General features: G+C 34.3%; 1 protein-coding gene across 4 annotated transcripts; it reads left to right on the top strand.

The window, feature by feature from the left end:
• Window positions 1-2,946: 2,946 nt before the first annotated feature.
• LOC126777682 (uridine phosphorylase 1-like) lies at window positions 2,947-11,176 on the top strand. 4 transcript variants are annotated; one of them, XM_050500816.1, is made up of 8 exons: window positions 2,947-3,068; window positions 7,348-7,486; window positions 7,854-7,977; window positions 8,447-8,599; window positions 9,010-9,195; window positions 9,430-9,568; window positions 10,343-10,536; window positions 10,672-11,175. In XM_050500816.1, the coding sequence occupies exons 2-8, from the start codon at window positions 7,353-7,355 to the stop codon at window positions 10,762-10,764; spliced, it is 1,023 nt and encodes a 340-aa protein (XP_050356773.1). In that variant the 5' UTR covers window positions 2,947-3,068; window positions 7,348-7,352; the 3' UTR covers window positions 10,765-11,175. The 4 variants fall into 4 exon arrangements, with proteins under 4 accessions (XP_050356773.1, XP_050356775.1, XP_050356771.1 ...); XM_050500818.1 differs by lacking the exon at window positions 2,947-3,068 and adding an exon at window positions 3,342-3,360 and having other exon boundaries at window positions 10,672-11,176; XM_050500814.1 differs by lacking the exon at window positions 2,947-3,068 and adding an exon at window positions 4,976-5,076 and having other exon boundaries at window positions 10,672-11,176.
• Window positions 11,177-14,511: the final 3,335 nt, after the last annotated feature.

Raw genomic sequence — 14,511 nt, 5'->3', positions numbered from 1 at the left:
CCACCTATCAAAAGACACGTTAATCAGATAAAAAAACGTTGGGTAAGCTTTGATTTATCTACGTCAAAATCGCCACCACAAAACCAAAACATGCCGAGTGATCACCCCATATCTGAGCCACAGCTAGAAATACCGACGACTGAGTCGGCTGAATCATCCAACACGGAACTTAGTATTCCACCATCGATATCCCCTGAGACTCAGGTAGATGTTCCACCATCGATTCGTTCCCAGCGCGTTAGGAAACCAGTTGAACGATTTCGATTCGAATTTGATTAGGCAACTAATATTATATAATTTATTTTTAAGTTAGGTTAAGTTAATTCTAAGTAATGTATAAGTAATTAAGGGTGAGGGTGTAATGTATGGGGTAGTTTTAGAATATTACTTTATAACTGTGGGTAATTGTAAACCCATATATGGTGGTCTCTCGCTATTAAACGCTCAACCGAATGGACGTCTTTTATTGCGCTCAGTAATTATCCTTAAATAATTAATAATAATATTATATATTATTCACATATTCAACACTTTGTTTATTTTTGAAGTTCAAATTATGTTTTATTCATGTCAGTCACAATTCATTAAAACTCCACCATGTCAATCCAGAATATAAATTGTCAATAAATCAATATGTTTTATTCCTATGTACTGGTGGTACAGCTTTGTGCAAGCTCGTCTGGGTAGGTATCACCCACTCATCAGATATTCTAACAGCAGTACTTGGTATTGTTGTGTTCCGGTTTGAAGGGTGAGTGAGCCAGTGTAATTACAAGCACAAGGGACATAACATCTTAGTTCCCAAGGTTGGTGGCGCATTGGTGATGTAAGCGATGGTTAACATTTCTTACAATGCCAATGTCTATGGGCGTTGGTGATCATTTACCATCAGGTGGCCCATATGCACGTCCGCCTTTCTATTCTATAAAAAAAAATCGCCAAAATCCAAGCAGTTCTTGTTGCAGAATAAATAAACATAGACAAAATAATTACACGCAGAATCCATAATGATAACATTTTCGTTTTTAAAAAAATAAATAAAAATATATAACACTCATCTATCTTAAACAATTTTATAAATAATATTATCTCTATTCATTTTATTTGTATTTTTAGTTACTAGCTGTTCTTCGCGACTTCATCTACGGTATATCCAGGTCACAAGTTACCGCAGGCGCAGACAGTTTTATTAAGAGCGGTTCAGTGGTTTAGTGGTAACAAGCATACATATTCATTCGCATTTATAATACATTACACATATATAGATTTTCGATACACGATATGTATCTATCGCGATATGATCAGACCGAAAATAAAAGTAAAGTTACTAGTACACAATGATGAGTATACTGAGAAGAAACGGCAATAAACTCGGTTACTCTTTTCTTACCTACATCTTTACCTTTAAATTTAATAAGGATTAATGCTGTGTGACCAACATATTGAACTAAATTTATCGTTTTATTAGCAAACAATGCAATCTTTTGTGGACTATTCCATACATGTAGGCATTTCCAAGATCTACAAATCTTATCTACAATGATTTCGTTTATCTTTTATAGTTTGGCAGCGATTGTCACGAAAAAACCAGTATCGACAATTTTATCTCCAATTACGTTGACATACATATTGAATAATATTATAATATAAGTAAACTAATGTATATATCATCATCATCCTTTTCTCGTCCACTGCTGGACATAGGTCTCTCCAATGGCACGCCACTGAGCTCGATCTTCAGCTCTCAATTGCCAACTGCTGCCTTGCGTATATCGTCACTCCACCTAGCTGGAGGTCGTCCATGTTTGCCTAATACTGCATACTATTTGCCTAATTTGACTCGAAATTTGAGCCTAATTTGAGCCGAAAATGTTTTACTGTCACGAATTCTGATGATTCCCATAGACGTGCCAATTGAATTCAAACGCGTTCAATTTCCTATTAGATTGGTATACGCAAAGACAATCAATAAGTCGCAAGGCCAAACGATGTCCGTTTGTCGCTTAGATTTGGGCACACCATGTTTTTCACACGGACAATTATATGTTGCATGTTCTCGGGTGGGTAAGCCATCGAGCTTATTTGTGTTGGCTAAAGATGAACTGACAAAAAATATTGTACACTCAATTGCTCTTGGAAATTAATGAACTGCTTCAGAATAAAAATATGTTACTTTTTTCACTTTACATTTAACTTTTAATCAAATAATGAATATGTCCATTACATTAATTAAATACATTAAATTGAGAAAATAAAGGGTCGGTGTTCTTTTGTTTTTATCGGCGGTCATCAGGCAGAACGATTGCCGGGTCAGTTAATACATATATAAATAAATACTAGCTGACCCGGCAATCGTTCTGCGTATATATATTACATTGGGCGAATTTTTTGCACTCAACTAGCGTAGATATACATAAAAGAAATAAACAAAGATACACTAAAGAAAAAATAAAAAATACAGATTATATATTATGTCCTTAAGCTATACACTATTATATTGACTACCTCGTTGGTCTAGTGGTTAGATGTAGGACCGCAGACCCGAACGTCCTAGGCTCAAATCCCAGGTCGGACCACTAAAAAAGTTTTTCTGTCGAAAATTCTTAGTAGCAGCCCAGACTCTGTAAGTTGGAAGCGTGTACACTCCCGCGCCTCGAAACGCACGTAAAGCCGTTGGTCCTGCATCTGACCTCTTTCCGGTCGTGTCGGACTGCCATCCCATCGGATTTTGAGAGTTAGGTAATAGAGAGTGCACCTGTGTTTGCGCACACACTTGTGACCAATAATATGTCCCGCGCTGTTAGCTAATCTGTGTTCAAATTGGCCGCCGTGGCCGAAATCGGTATTTATGCAGTTTTATCATTAAAATATACATTTGTACATACAAATGATACATACAGATAAATATATATATATATAGGACACCTAATAAATAAATAATGCAGTACGTGATAAAGCGCCGCACGGTTATAACGTATCTATTGTCATTTTATAAAAGAATTCTGTTTCACGTGAGTGAGTTTAAATTTATTTTTAAGAAATATTAATAAGGAATCTTTGGACAATTCGTAAGTATTTTTTCAAAATATTTTTAAATAATACAGATTATAAAATATATATATATTTTTTTTAATTTTCACTAAACTTATGTTAACATAATATTTATCAAGTTTTTTTTAAATCAGGAACAACGCAACTGATATCTTCGTAATGATACTCGTAAACTAATGAGATGTTTAATTACTTGTATTTATAATTAAAACAATTTCTATGTAGCTTTTTTATTTGTTGTTTTCTAATTGTTTTAGAAATAAGTATACATATTAAAGAAGTGTTTTAAATTTTTTTGTACAACTTCAAGTGAGTACAGATTACAAAGGATTTTAAAAATCATGATATGATTTGTTTATATTTTAAATTCCACATTAAATGTGAAATACATTATAATGTATTTAAGCTAATATTTGCATTGCTAATGCGTTTGCAATAATTAAACCCTTATTACGTAATGTCCTTGCGTCATTACAAACGCATACCATTCACACCGAGAAACAACGAACTCGATCATCAAAATAATTGGTGATTACCATCTATAGCCTATTTCAATGGCAAGTGGAGTAAAGAACAATAAACAACTTTGACATTTAATGGACGTGATATCATTGGTCGAGATCTTGAATAATTAATCTATGGTATTCATTATGGATTTGCGAAAAACTAGCGTTTTGAATGTCAGCGAAATTGTTTTCGAACTTTGGAAGTAAAAATTAAAGTGGATATTTGTAGTTAAGTGGAATAATTATATTACGTAAGTAGATATATTAATCGAGAGCTGTTTGTATTTCATGCGATATGCATAATAGCTCTGCTATATATGTCAATTTTATGTTTGTTAATCTTTACTTTTGCTATTGGAATAGTTCTTACCTCAGACGATTTAGCGAAGACTATATTAGATAATCGCAATCGCGCTGAGCGATCGGTCCCCCGTACTTGGTAATAAAACGTCAACGTTCAACTACTAGTCTCATATGGACTGTAAATCCAGCTAAAGCTAGAATTTATTCCTATTTTTATATAAACACATACATACACATTATAAGTTATTGTGAGTTATCTATAAACATGGTGGTCAGATTTTTCGATTCCCAAGGTCAGTAGCGCATTGATGATTTAAAGGATGCTTAAAATTTCTTAGTGTCAACATCTATGCGCTATGTGGAGACTTAAAAACAGGCCGATTTGCCAGTCTGCTTACCAAGTATTCGCTTATATATTTCATAATATTAATAGGGAAGCAGAGAGGAAGTAACATTATCATTTTCAAACAAAGACCTACTGATATAAGTCGTTGAGTTATCATCAATTGTTTTATTATTTTATTGATTAAATTTATATATAATAATAAAGAGTAATGTTTGTTGTTATGCAAATTATATTGTATCATCGTTTTCAAGTATAATGTGTACACAACAACACGTGTACATAGAAAATTATTTCAATTCTGAATATCGGAATAGTAATTTAACAGTACAGTACAGTAACAGCCTGTAAATGTCCCACTGCTGGGCTAAGGCCTCCTTTCCCTTTTTTTGAGGAGAAGGTTTGGAGCTTATTCCACCACGCTGCTCCAGTGCGGGTTGGTGGAATACACATGTGGTAAAATTTCGATGAAATTAGACACATGCAGGTTTCCTCACGATGTTTTCCTTCACCGAAAAGCACGAGATGGATTATAAACAGAATTCTGTTTATAATAGTAATTTATCTTTTTATAAAGATAAACATTATAAATTGATTGTTGAAAGGCAAGGGACAAAGAGGTCACAGCTTAATGAATGACGTAATGCCAGTAAACTGATTTTGATAATGTTTGATCTTGGAAATACCCTTGCGAAGGATATCGCTATTTTTATAATGATAATTGGAATGAAAAATTGTATTTTTTTTTATAAAGGTCTATTTCGACTATTACCTATCTCGGGCCGTGGTTTAAAGAGAGTTCTTACACTGTTGCATAATTGCGTAAAAAGCCACACACACTTTTCCAGTATATTATCTTCTTCGCAGCTGTTGGTTAGTCTCTACAATTGTTTTTTAATACTATCTATGTATGTAAATGTTGCCTAATGTTTGAATGAAATTGTGCATATTGAACACATAAATGAACCCCTTCTGGAACAAATGGAAAAAATAATATGGCTTTCAAAGCGCGTTAGGTAGATGTGAAATTTCGAAATGGAAACATTTTATAGTTAAAAAAATTAATTAATTAAATGTGAAATAAATTAAAAACATAGTTTCGTTAATAAAATAAATATATTTTTATACCAATATAAAGAAACAAAGTACATAGTATACGCGTTATGGACACACAAAGGGATAGAGCGTCGGCGGAGGGGGGGGGCATGACGTCATAAGGGAGCGTCATGTCGTTTTTCCTCTGAAACGTATATGTTTTACATGTTTAGATGTTTAACATCAATAAAACGATTTCAGCTTAAAATATAATACTATGCATATCATTACGCTTTCGATAATGAACGAGTAACTTTATTTGAAAAAATTTCTTAGTGTCAACATCTATGCGCTATGTGGAGACTTAAAAACAGGCCGATTTGCCAGTCTGCTTACCAAGTATTCGCTTATATATTTCATAATATTAATAGGGAAGCAGATAGGAAGTAACATTATCATTTTCAAACAAAGACCTACTGATATAAGTCGTTGAGTTATCATCAATTGTTTTATTATTTTATTGATTAAATTTATATATAATAATAAAGAGTAATGTTTGTTGTTATGCAAATTATATTGTATCATCGTTTTCAAGTATAATGTGTACACAACAACACGTGTACATAGAAAATTATTTCAATTCTGAATATCGGAATAGTAATTTAACAGTACAGTACAGTAACAGCCTGTAAATGTCCCACTGCTGGGCTAAGGCCTCCTTTCCCTTTTTTTGAGGAGAAGGTTTGGAGCTTATTCCACCACGCTGCTCCAGTGCGGGTTGGTGGAATACACATGTGGTAAAATTTCGATGAAATTAGACACATGCAGGTTTCCTCACGATGTTTTCCTTCACCGAAAAGCACGAGATGGATTATAAACAGAATTCTGTTTATAATAGTAATTTATCTTTTTATAAAGATAAACATTATAAATTGATTGTTGAAAGGCAAAGGGACAAAGAGGTCACAGCTTAATGAATGACGTAATGCCAGTAAACTGATTTTGATAATGTTTGATCTTGGAAATACCCTTGCGAAGGATATCGCTATTTTTATAATGATAATTGGAATGAAAAATTGTATTTTTTTTATAAAGGTCTATTTCGACTATTACCTATCTCGGGCCGTGGTTTAAAGAGAGTTCTTACACTGTTGCATAATTGCGTAAAAAGCCACACACACTTTTCCAGTATATTATCTTCTTCGCAGCTGTTGGTTAGTCTCTACAATTGTTTTTTAATACTATCTATGTATGTAAATGTTGCCTAATGTTTGAATGAAATTGTGCATATTGAACACATAAATGAAACCCTTCTGGAACAAATGGAAAAAATAATACGGCTTTCAAAGCGCGTTAGGTAGATGTGAAATTTCGAAATGGAAACATTTTATAGTTAAAAAAATTAATTAATTAAATGTGAAATAAATTAAAAACATAGTTTCGTTAATAAAATAAATATATTTTTATACCAATATAAAGAAACAAAGTACATAGTAAACGCGTTATGGACAAACAAAAAGGGATAGAGCGTCGACGGAGGGGGGGGGGGGGCATGACGTCATAAGGGAGCGTCATGTCGTTTTTCCTCTGAAACGTATATGTTTTACATGTTTAGATGTTTAACATCAATAAAACGATTTCAGCTTAAAATATAATACTATGCATATCATTACGCTTTCGATAATGAACGAGTAACTTTATTTGAATATTTAGAATATTATTCTATTATATTGTTATTCTTTTATAAATAAGAAGTTACAATAATGATAATTTTCTAGGTGGTAGGGCTTTATGCAAGCCCATCTGGGTCCTACCCAGATGGGCTTGCATAAAGAGAATATCTGATGAGTGGGTGGTACCTATACCACCCACTCATCAGATATTCTATCGCTAAACAGCAATACTTAGTTTTGTGCGTTCCGGTTTGAAGAGTGAGTGAGCCAGTGTAATTGTACCTGTAACAAGAGACATAACATCGCCGTACATAAGGTTGATGGCGCATTGCTGATGGTTAATATTTCTTACATCGCCAATGTCTAAAGTTCGACCTTTACCTACTAATTTTTTTTTTTAAAGTAATCTGTGTATAAAAACTTTTAATTTCAACAGGAATTATGTTGCATGCAAGTGAAATAACTTCTACACCAGAATGCGACTGTGATTATATTCTGTCAGTAGAAGGACTGGAGCCCCATTACCAAAATTGTAGCACAGTATTGCGTCAACGCTATGGATCAACTTCTCCTAAGTAAGTATTAAGGTTATGGTGGCTCGTTTTATGTATAGTTTATTTATAAACTAAGGTGCTGCAGTCCCCTTGTATGTTTGGTGGCATATTAGGGAGGTAAATACTTCTTACATCGATGTCTATATATTGACGATGGTGGTGGTGACCACTTAACATCAGGTGGCCCATTGGCCCGTCCACCTACCTATAAATTTGATATATAAATAGAATGTTGTATAAGGGATGAATAGTTACACTCTATTTTTTTTCTTTCTGTCACCAGCAATTACAGATTCATAAAAAGGAGACAAAGCTTTGTTTAACCATACAACTTCTATACAACCTTTCTTAATAAGAAGTTTAACATATTACTTTTGTATTTTCATAGAAATCCAGATGGAACGTTTCGATTGAGGAATGAACATCTTTCTAAGCTGAATCAAGACGTTTTGTACCATTTGGGGTTAGACAATGAAAATTATGATCTGCCCAAAATGTTTGGAGACGTTAAGGTGAGACTAGAACATTATCTCGAATATTTTATATATTATTATAACATATCTATAGTATTTTTTTATAGAATAGGAAGGCGGACGAGCATATGGGCCACCTCATGGTAAGTTGTCACCAACACCCTTAGACATTGGCATTGTAAGAAATGTCAACTATCGCTTACATAACTAATGCGCCACCAACCTTGGGATTTTATGTCCCTTGTGCCTGTAATTACACTGGCTCACTCTAATGTTACTTCTCTTGAGAATTCATCAGGACAAAGAAACTATTTTTAATCGATTTCCTATTAAATTTAAATGTTTTCGTAAATAAGTGATTAAAATTATCAATTTTGTAAATATTTTTACACATTGATTATTTTATTATTTAATTAGCATCGTCTGTTTTTTATTAAAGACACTAATAATTAAATGATAATCATGATCTTTTTCCTTTCGCTGTGGTTGAAGATTATTATTTTTTCAGTTTGTATGCATGGGCGGTACGAAATACAGAATGAAGGAATTCGCTAAATATGTCGCTAAAGCTTTGGATATACCTTGTGAAGTTTTTGTAAATTTGACTAAACATTCGCATAGATACGCCATGTATAAAGTAGGACCCGTGCTCTCTGTTAATGTAAGTTAAATTTTTAATATAAATAGAGTTCACTCACTCAACAGTTGAGATAGAAATTAAAGTATGAGAAACGTTTTGAGTCTTATATATTTTTGTAAGTGGTCCCCATCCTCAATAGACATTTTTTTTATATGCGCCGGGATGGCAAATGACTCTACTCCACCATTGGATTATATATATTACATACTCTACTCATACATTGGCTCTGCAAGAAATATTAACCAACCCTTACACTGTCAATCCACCACCAATTTTTGGGAACTATCATGTTATGACCCTTGTGCCTGTTTTATTTGCACACTGACTCCTCAAGCCGGTATACAACAATACTAAATGTTACACCTGTATATGTATATTTAACTATTAAGTAAATTGTTATTATAAATATTATCATTTTATTATATTTCCAGCATGGAATCGGAATTCCATCAATGACGATTCTACTTCAAGAAGTAATAAAACTATTGAGTTATGCGAAAGCAAAAGATCCTATAATTTTTAGAATAGGTACGAGTGGTGGCTTAAATATTCCACCTGGATCAGTGGTGATCTCGTCGTGGGGTCTAAACGGGACATTGGAGAAATCATATGATATCGTACGTAGCTTTTTGTAATTTAAAAGTGGCGTGACGTTTTGTTTTCAATTGTCTTCTGACACCTAGATATTATTTGGTTTTTAAAGTGGCAGACATTAGAATTAAAAAAATAATCTTAATTTTCCTTAACAAGGAATCTTATATCATGTAACCAATAAAAAAGCATTGGGTTTTCTTGTCAAGAAATTTTCTCTAGCGTGTCAGTGTGTATATCAACTGTTGCATATTTTTCAGCCAGTATTGGGTAAAATAAGAAAAATTCCTTCGTACTTCGACAAACGTTTGAGCGAAGAGTTACTTTGTGTTGCATCCGAAGAAAAAGAATTTTCTACCTTTTTGGGTGGAACGATGGCGGCTGATGATTTCTATAGAGGTTTTTATAAATAATTACTTTCATACTAAATTAAAATATGGTGATCGGAATAAGAATCGATTATGATAGTAACTAAATAATTAAGTTATATTTTTGATTAGTTTAGGATCACGCTATAATTATAACGGTATAAAAGTATGATGATTCTCATAAAATATACATAAATTTAAATGTATATAATTATCATATGTATTTGATTGATTACAATAAATGTCTACTAAGTCTTGTCTTGAGTTCTTGTCGGGTCTTTTTTTATTGTTTATTTTTTTAAAGTAACTACAATAGTATAATACTGTGTCGTAGCTACTAACGCCCTCCAATTACACAGCACATTTATTTATTATTTGTTCAAACATAACAATCAAATATAATTTAATTTAATAAAATATAATATATACAAATATACATCTAAATATATATACTAAAAATATTTGTAAAGTGTATTATAATAAGGAAGGGATGGAGTAGGAAGCAAAAATAAGTTAGGTCGATGTTATATTAATCGTTTTAGTAATGATCCAGTCTCATCGTAGCCCAAATTGAGAAGCCAGTTGGTCACTTGCATTTTACACTGGTAAGTCGTTAGTGAGAAAATATTGATCTTCTTATGGGAAGAATTTACATTCCGAACCGGTGGTAGCTTTGCGTTAAAAAAGTAACAGCTAATATAGTTTAGTATTTAAAACTCGAAAGAAATAAATAAAATCAAATTCGCATATATATATTATTGGTTAAGATTCAATGTACCATAAATCCCTTTAAATATTTTGAAAGGTCAAGCTCGCCTGGACGGACCATTCTGCGATTACTCGGAGGAAGACAAAATGGCATTTATCAATACTCTAGTGGACTTGGGAGTTAAGAATATAGAAATGGAGGCAACCGCCTTTGCTGCTATGACGAGAGAAGCTGGCTTGAGATCAGCTGATGTCTGCGTTACTTTAGTCAATAGATTGGAAGAAGATCAGGTATTAATTGTTTTTTGGAGTTATTTGGAACTAATTTTTAACTTAAGATAGGTTCATATCTCCGACAATAAATTGTTATTTAATTTATATTATTATATTAAAGATTTCTTTAAAATATGTCATTTTATTTTTCAGGTTACGCCATCTAAATCCCAGTTACTAGAGTGGCAAGAAAGACCCATGTTAGTGATTGCGAAATATATCTCCAAATACGTCAAAAAAATATAAAAACGACAAGAAGAAATATAATTCTCGGAAATATGACTCGCCTTCTTAGATTTATTAATGTTATTAGTATTATTAAAATGATAGCTACTGTTGCACGTAGTCTACATTTTTTTTTACTGTATCTTAATAAGCTGTTCCAGTTTCGAAGATACATTCCTGTTATAGACATACAGATATACGACGTACGCTTATATATATTATGTATTTAATTTAAGCGATGATTGAATGTTATGACTTTTTCAATTTATACAAATGTACTCTAAATAATACAAAATAAATATTTATATAAAGAATGTTCGCCTGAAATTTTAGCAATATTGAATCCTCTCGCTCTCACCGTTGAAGTTTTTGTTACGCTTCACGCTACGGCTCAAAGTCCTGTAATGTAATTGCTTATAAGCGATCATTAAAAAATATTTTTTTCACTATTTTATTTTGTTTAATTTTTAAATTAATCCCTTGTGCCTGTAATTACACTGGCTCACTTACGCTTGAAACCGGAACACAACAGTACCAAATACTGCTGCTTTGCAGTAGAATATTTGATGAGTATGTATGTAGTAAGAGTAATCTATATATAAATAAAAGTGCACTGTGTTTGGTTTTTAATATATTGGCAGATTGGGAAATGGACCACTTGATTGTAAATGATCACCACCGGCCATAGAATCGTTAAAATGCCATCGATCTTGTGCATTAAGATGTCCCTTGTCCTTGTTGTTACACTGGCTCACTCGCCCTTCAAACGGGAACACAATGATACTAAATATCGCTTGCATCAAAGAACTGGTATTTAGTTCTGATTAATTTGATCTTATTTGTCTTGAGGGGAAAACAATGCAAAATATTTTCTTATTTATGGAAATTTGGTGAAGAGAAAGCGGACCTATATAAAGACGTAGAATTTATTAATCACCTTTTTCTTTAGTCAGTTTTGTGGAGTAAATAAAAAAAGAAAAAAAATATTTAAATATTAATCAAAGACTGATATGATTTTAATATTCTGTTAAGTGTATCCAAAAAAGAGTCAGTATTTTCGAAAATAGTAAAACATGCACTTTTTACAGTTTTATCCATAATTTATTAGCCGCTAAATTAATGGTGGTTCCTAAATCTGGTGTGAGCAATGTGTAAGCATTGTAAAGGTCGGTTCACGTGCAGAACGTTTCGTGTCTACAGGAGGCGCAAAAATACAAACATTATACTCGTGGGTATTCACACCCCCAGCTTTCGTGCGCAAGCGGTATAAACTGCGAGTTATGTCATTTTGTTTACTCTTTAGGTATAAAAATTGTAGCGAAAAAGTAAACACATTCAAATATGTATAAAGTAATACTTGTTTTATGAGAATACTTCATAAAACTATTTTGTAGGTTAATTATTGTATGTTGCCCAATTTGGTTATTTATATTATATATTATACTATTTTCCGCCCGCGGCTTCGCTCGCGTGATAGGAGGGGGAGGGGAGGGGCGTCGTTGTTAGTATCTGGTTTAAGTCGGGGTCTATGTCGGTTCTTAGAGTCCAAGCTTACTTTCTACTAATTCATCGTAGCAGACCGATTTACTTTGCAATTATAATATTAATATAGATTTTTAAAATAATGCAGGAAACACCGGATTATATACTAATCGTTACAAGAAATAATCTGTGTTTAGTAAAAAAAACTCATTAGATTACGATTTATATATATAAACTAGATTTGCAACGACTTTATTATAAAATTCGATTTCAAAAAGTTTGAAATTTTTAAGTTTTGTTCTCAACTATTTGTACAGCAACAAATATTATGTTTGCCAATAAAACTCGTTCGACTCGCTTAAATCCGATATTAGACAATATATTGGAATAAGATCTGTGTGCCTAGTGCGAGGTTTTTTACTTATTCGATAGCGTTGTCGTTGTAAGGAATAAAAACAGCACCATCTAGTGATAATAATAGGGATTTCCATACAAATCGCAGTTAACGTCAAGCTATTAAATAAGTAAAAAAAAAACGCACTAGACATACAGCGTCTCACTAGCATCTTCCAATTGTGATGATTTATTTAAAGAACTTCTCTTTTTGAATTATTGTACGTTTCAAAAACAAATATTCAGCTTTTGTTCTTTGCATTTTTATATAACCGTGTGTCAATAACATTCGCTAAAGTAACTGTATAAAAATTAACAATGTAGCAATGTGACACTATGTATACTGCAGTGTGACTAAGTGCTAATAAAATTTACAAGGCGCTCAGTTCAAAATGTCGAGCGCGAAATTGAGTTTGTATCGACAATATATATAATATAATATATACTGCCTCGTTGGTCTAGTGGCTTGATGTAAAGCCGCAGTCCCGGAGGTCCTGGGTTTAATTCCGAGGTTGGGCCACTAAAAAGTTATTGGTTTTTTTTTTAGAAAATTCTCAGTAGCAGTCCGGAGTCTGGAAGTTGGAAGTGTATATACTCCCATGCCTCGGAAAGCACGTAAAACCGTTGGTCCTGCACCTGAACTTTTTACGGTCGTGCGGATTGCCGTCCCATCGGATAATGAGAGTGAGGGAAGAGAGAGTGCACCTGTGTTTGCGCACAAACTTGTGCACTATAATATCTCCTGCGTAGTTGGCTAATTTCTTTTGAGATTGGCCGCCGTGGCCGAAATCGGTCTGAAGGACATTATTTTTATTATTTTATGCTTGTAAAATCGTTTATCCTGATTGAACTATTACGTCGATCTTAATTCATCTCCGATTCGTGAATGGATTACCGTGGACATATGACCAATTACTGTGTCAATGTCGAGGATAAGTGTAGTCTATAAGCGTATATCACTATTCACTCCTCATGTTACCCTATATTCGATGATCTTATTATAAATAAGTAAGTAACAGATTGTGAATCTCCCACAGCTGGGCTAAGGCCTCCTCTCTCTCGACACGGAGTTGTCGTCGTCCGACGCAAATGCTGGGCGTAAACGCCCACTTGTGGGCCTCGCGCTCTTTGATTCCGGTTCGGATACGGAGACCGAAATCAGATCGGCGGTGAAACGTAGCAGTGCTAACCGTGGGAAGCTCACTTCCAAGGGACTCGGAACTGGCCTCGCTCGCACCAAAGCCGAGCTTAAGGCAAAGGCCGCCGAGGCTAGGGAGGAGGCGTTTGAGCGCTCCTTGAGAAGTCGGGCTTTCCGTAAGGAGACGGCTGTGATCGCGCTTGACTCTGAGGAATCCTCTACCTCGGAGGATCCACTAAAATTGGGTGCAGAGGAGCTGCGTGCGGAGGCTGGTCGCAATGCAGCACTTATTCTGGAGATTGCCCAGAAATCCAGCAACCTGAAGGGTGGCTTCATCAAGAAGTTCAAAGAATCTGCATCTTCGCTCCAGTCCATCGTAGATGCTCTGGCATCAAGGACCGAAGCGGAAGAGACGCGCAGGGTTCGCGCTGATAATGGCCGCCTGCGCAAGGAGGTGGACAGCCTCAAGGCTGAATTAAAAGCCCACCGCCGTGAGTTTGCGGAAATGCGGACCACGTTGGCAGTGGCAAATGAGGCATCCACCAGCACTATGCGGGACACACAGGCTTTGGAGGAATTTAAGGCCTCTATAATGTCGTCGGTGGGCTTTATGATTAAAGCTCAAATGGAAGGAATTCAGGACCGTCTCCTTCCAGCGTAAGTGCTCCGTCCCCCTCTGGCCGCGGACAAGATACAGGCTGTAGTGCAGAAAACTGCACCTACATACGCGCAAGTAGTCCATCCGACTCCACCAC

The sequence above is a fragment of the Nymphalis io genome, chromosome 23 (assembly GCF_905147045.1).
Source record: "Nymphalis io chromosome 23, ilAglIoxx1.1, whole genome shotgun sequence".
NCBI classification, from domain to species: domain Eukaryota; kingdom Metazoa; phylum Arthropoda; class Insecta; order Lepidoptera; family Nymphalidae; genus Nymphalis; species Nymphalis io.
The sequence above is the reverse complement of the archived record's forward strand: the minus strand, read 5'-3'. Positions and strand labels throughout refer to the sequence as shown.

What these genes read in the sequence shown, in the direction of transcription:
- LOC126777682 (XM_050500818.1), top strand. Translation starts at nt 7,353, where the DNA reads ATGTTGCATGCAAGTGAAATAACTTCTACACCAGAATGCGACTGTGAT. An exon ending in GACCCGTGCTCTCTGTTAAT is followed by an intron (nt 8,600 to 9,009) that starts GTAAGTTAAATT and finishes TTATATTTCCAG; the next exon opens with CATGGAATCGGAATTCCATC. An exon ending in TGGAGAAATCATATGATATC is followed by an intron (nt 9,196 to 9,429) that starts GTACGTAGCTTT and finishes CATATTTTTCAG; the next exon opens with CCAGTATTGGGTAAAATAAG.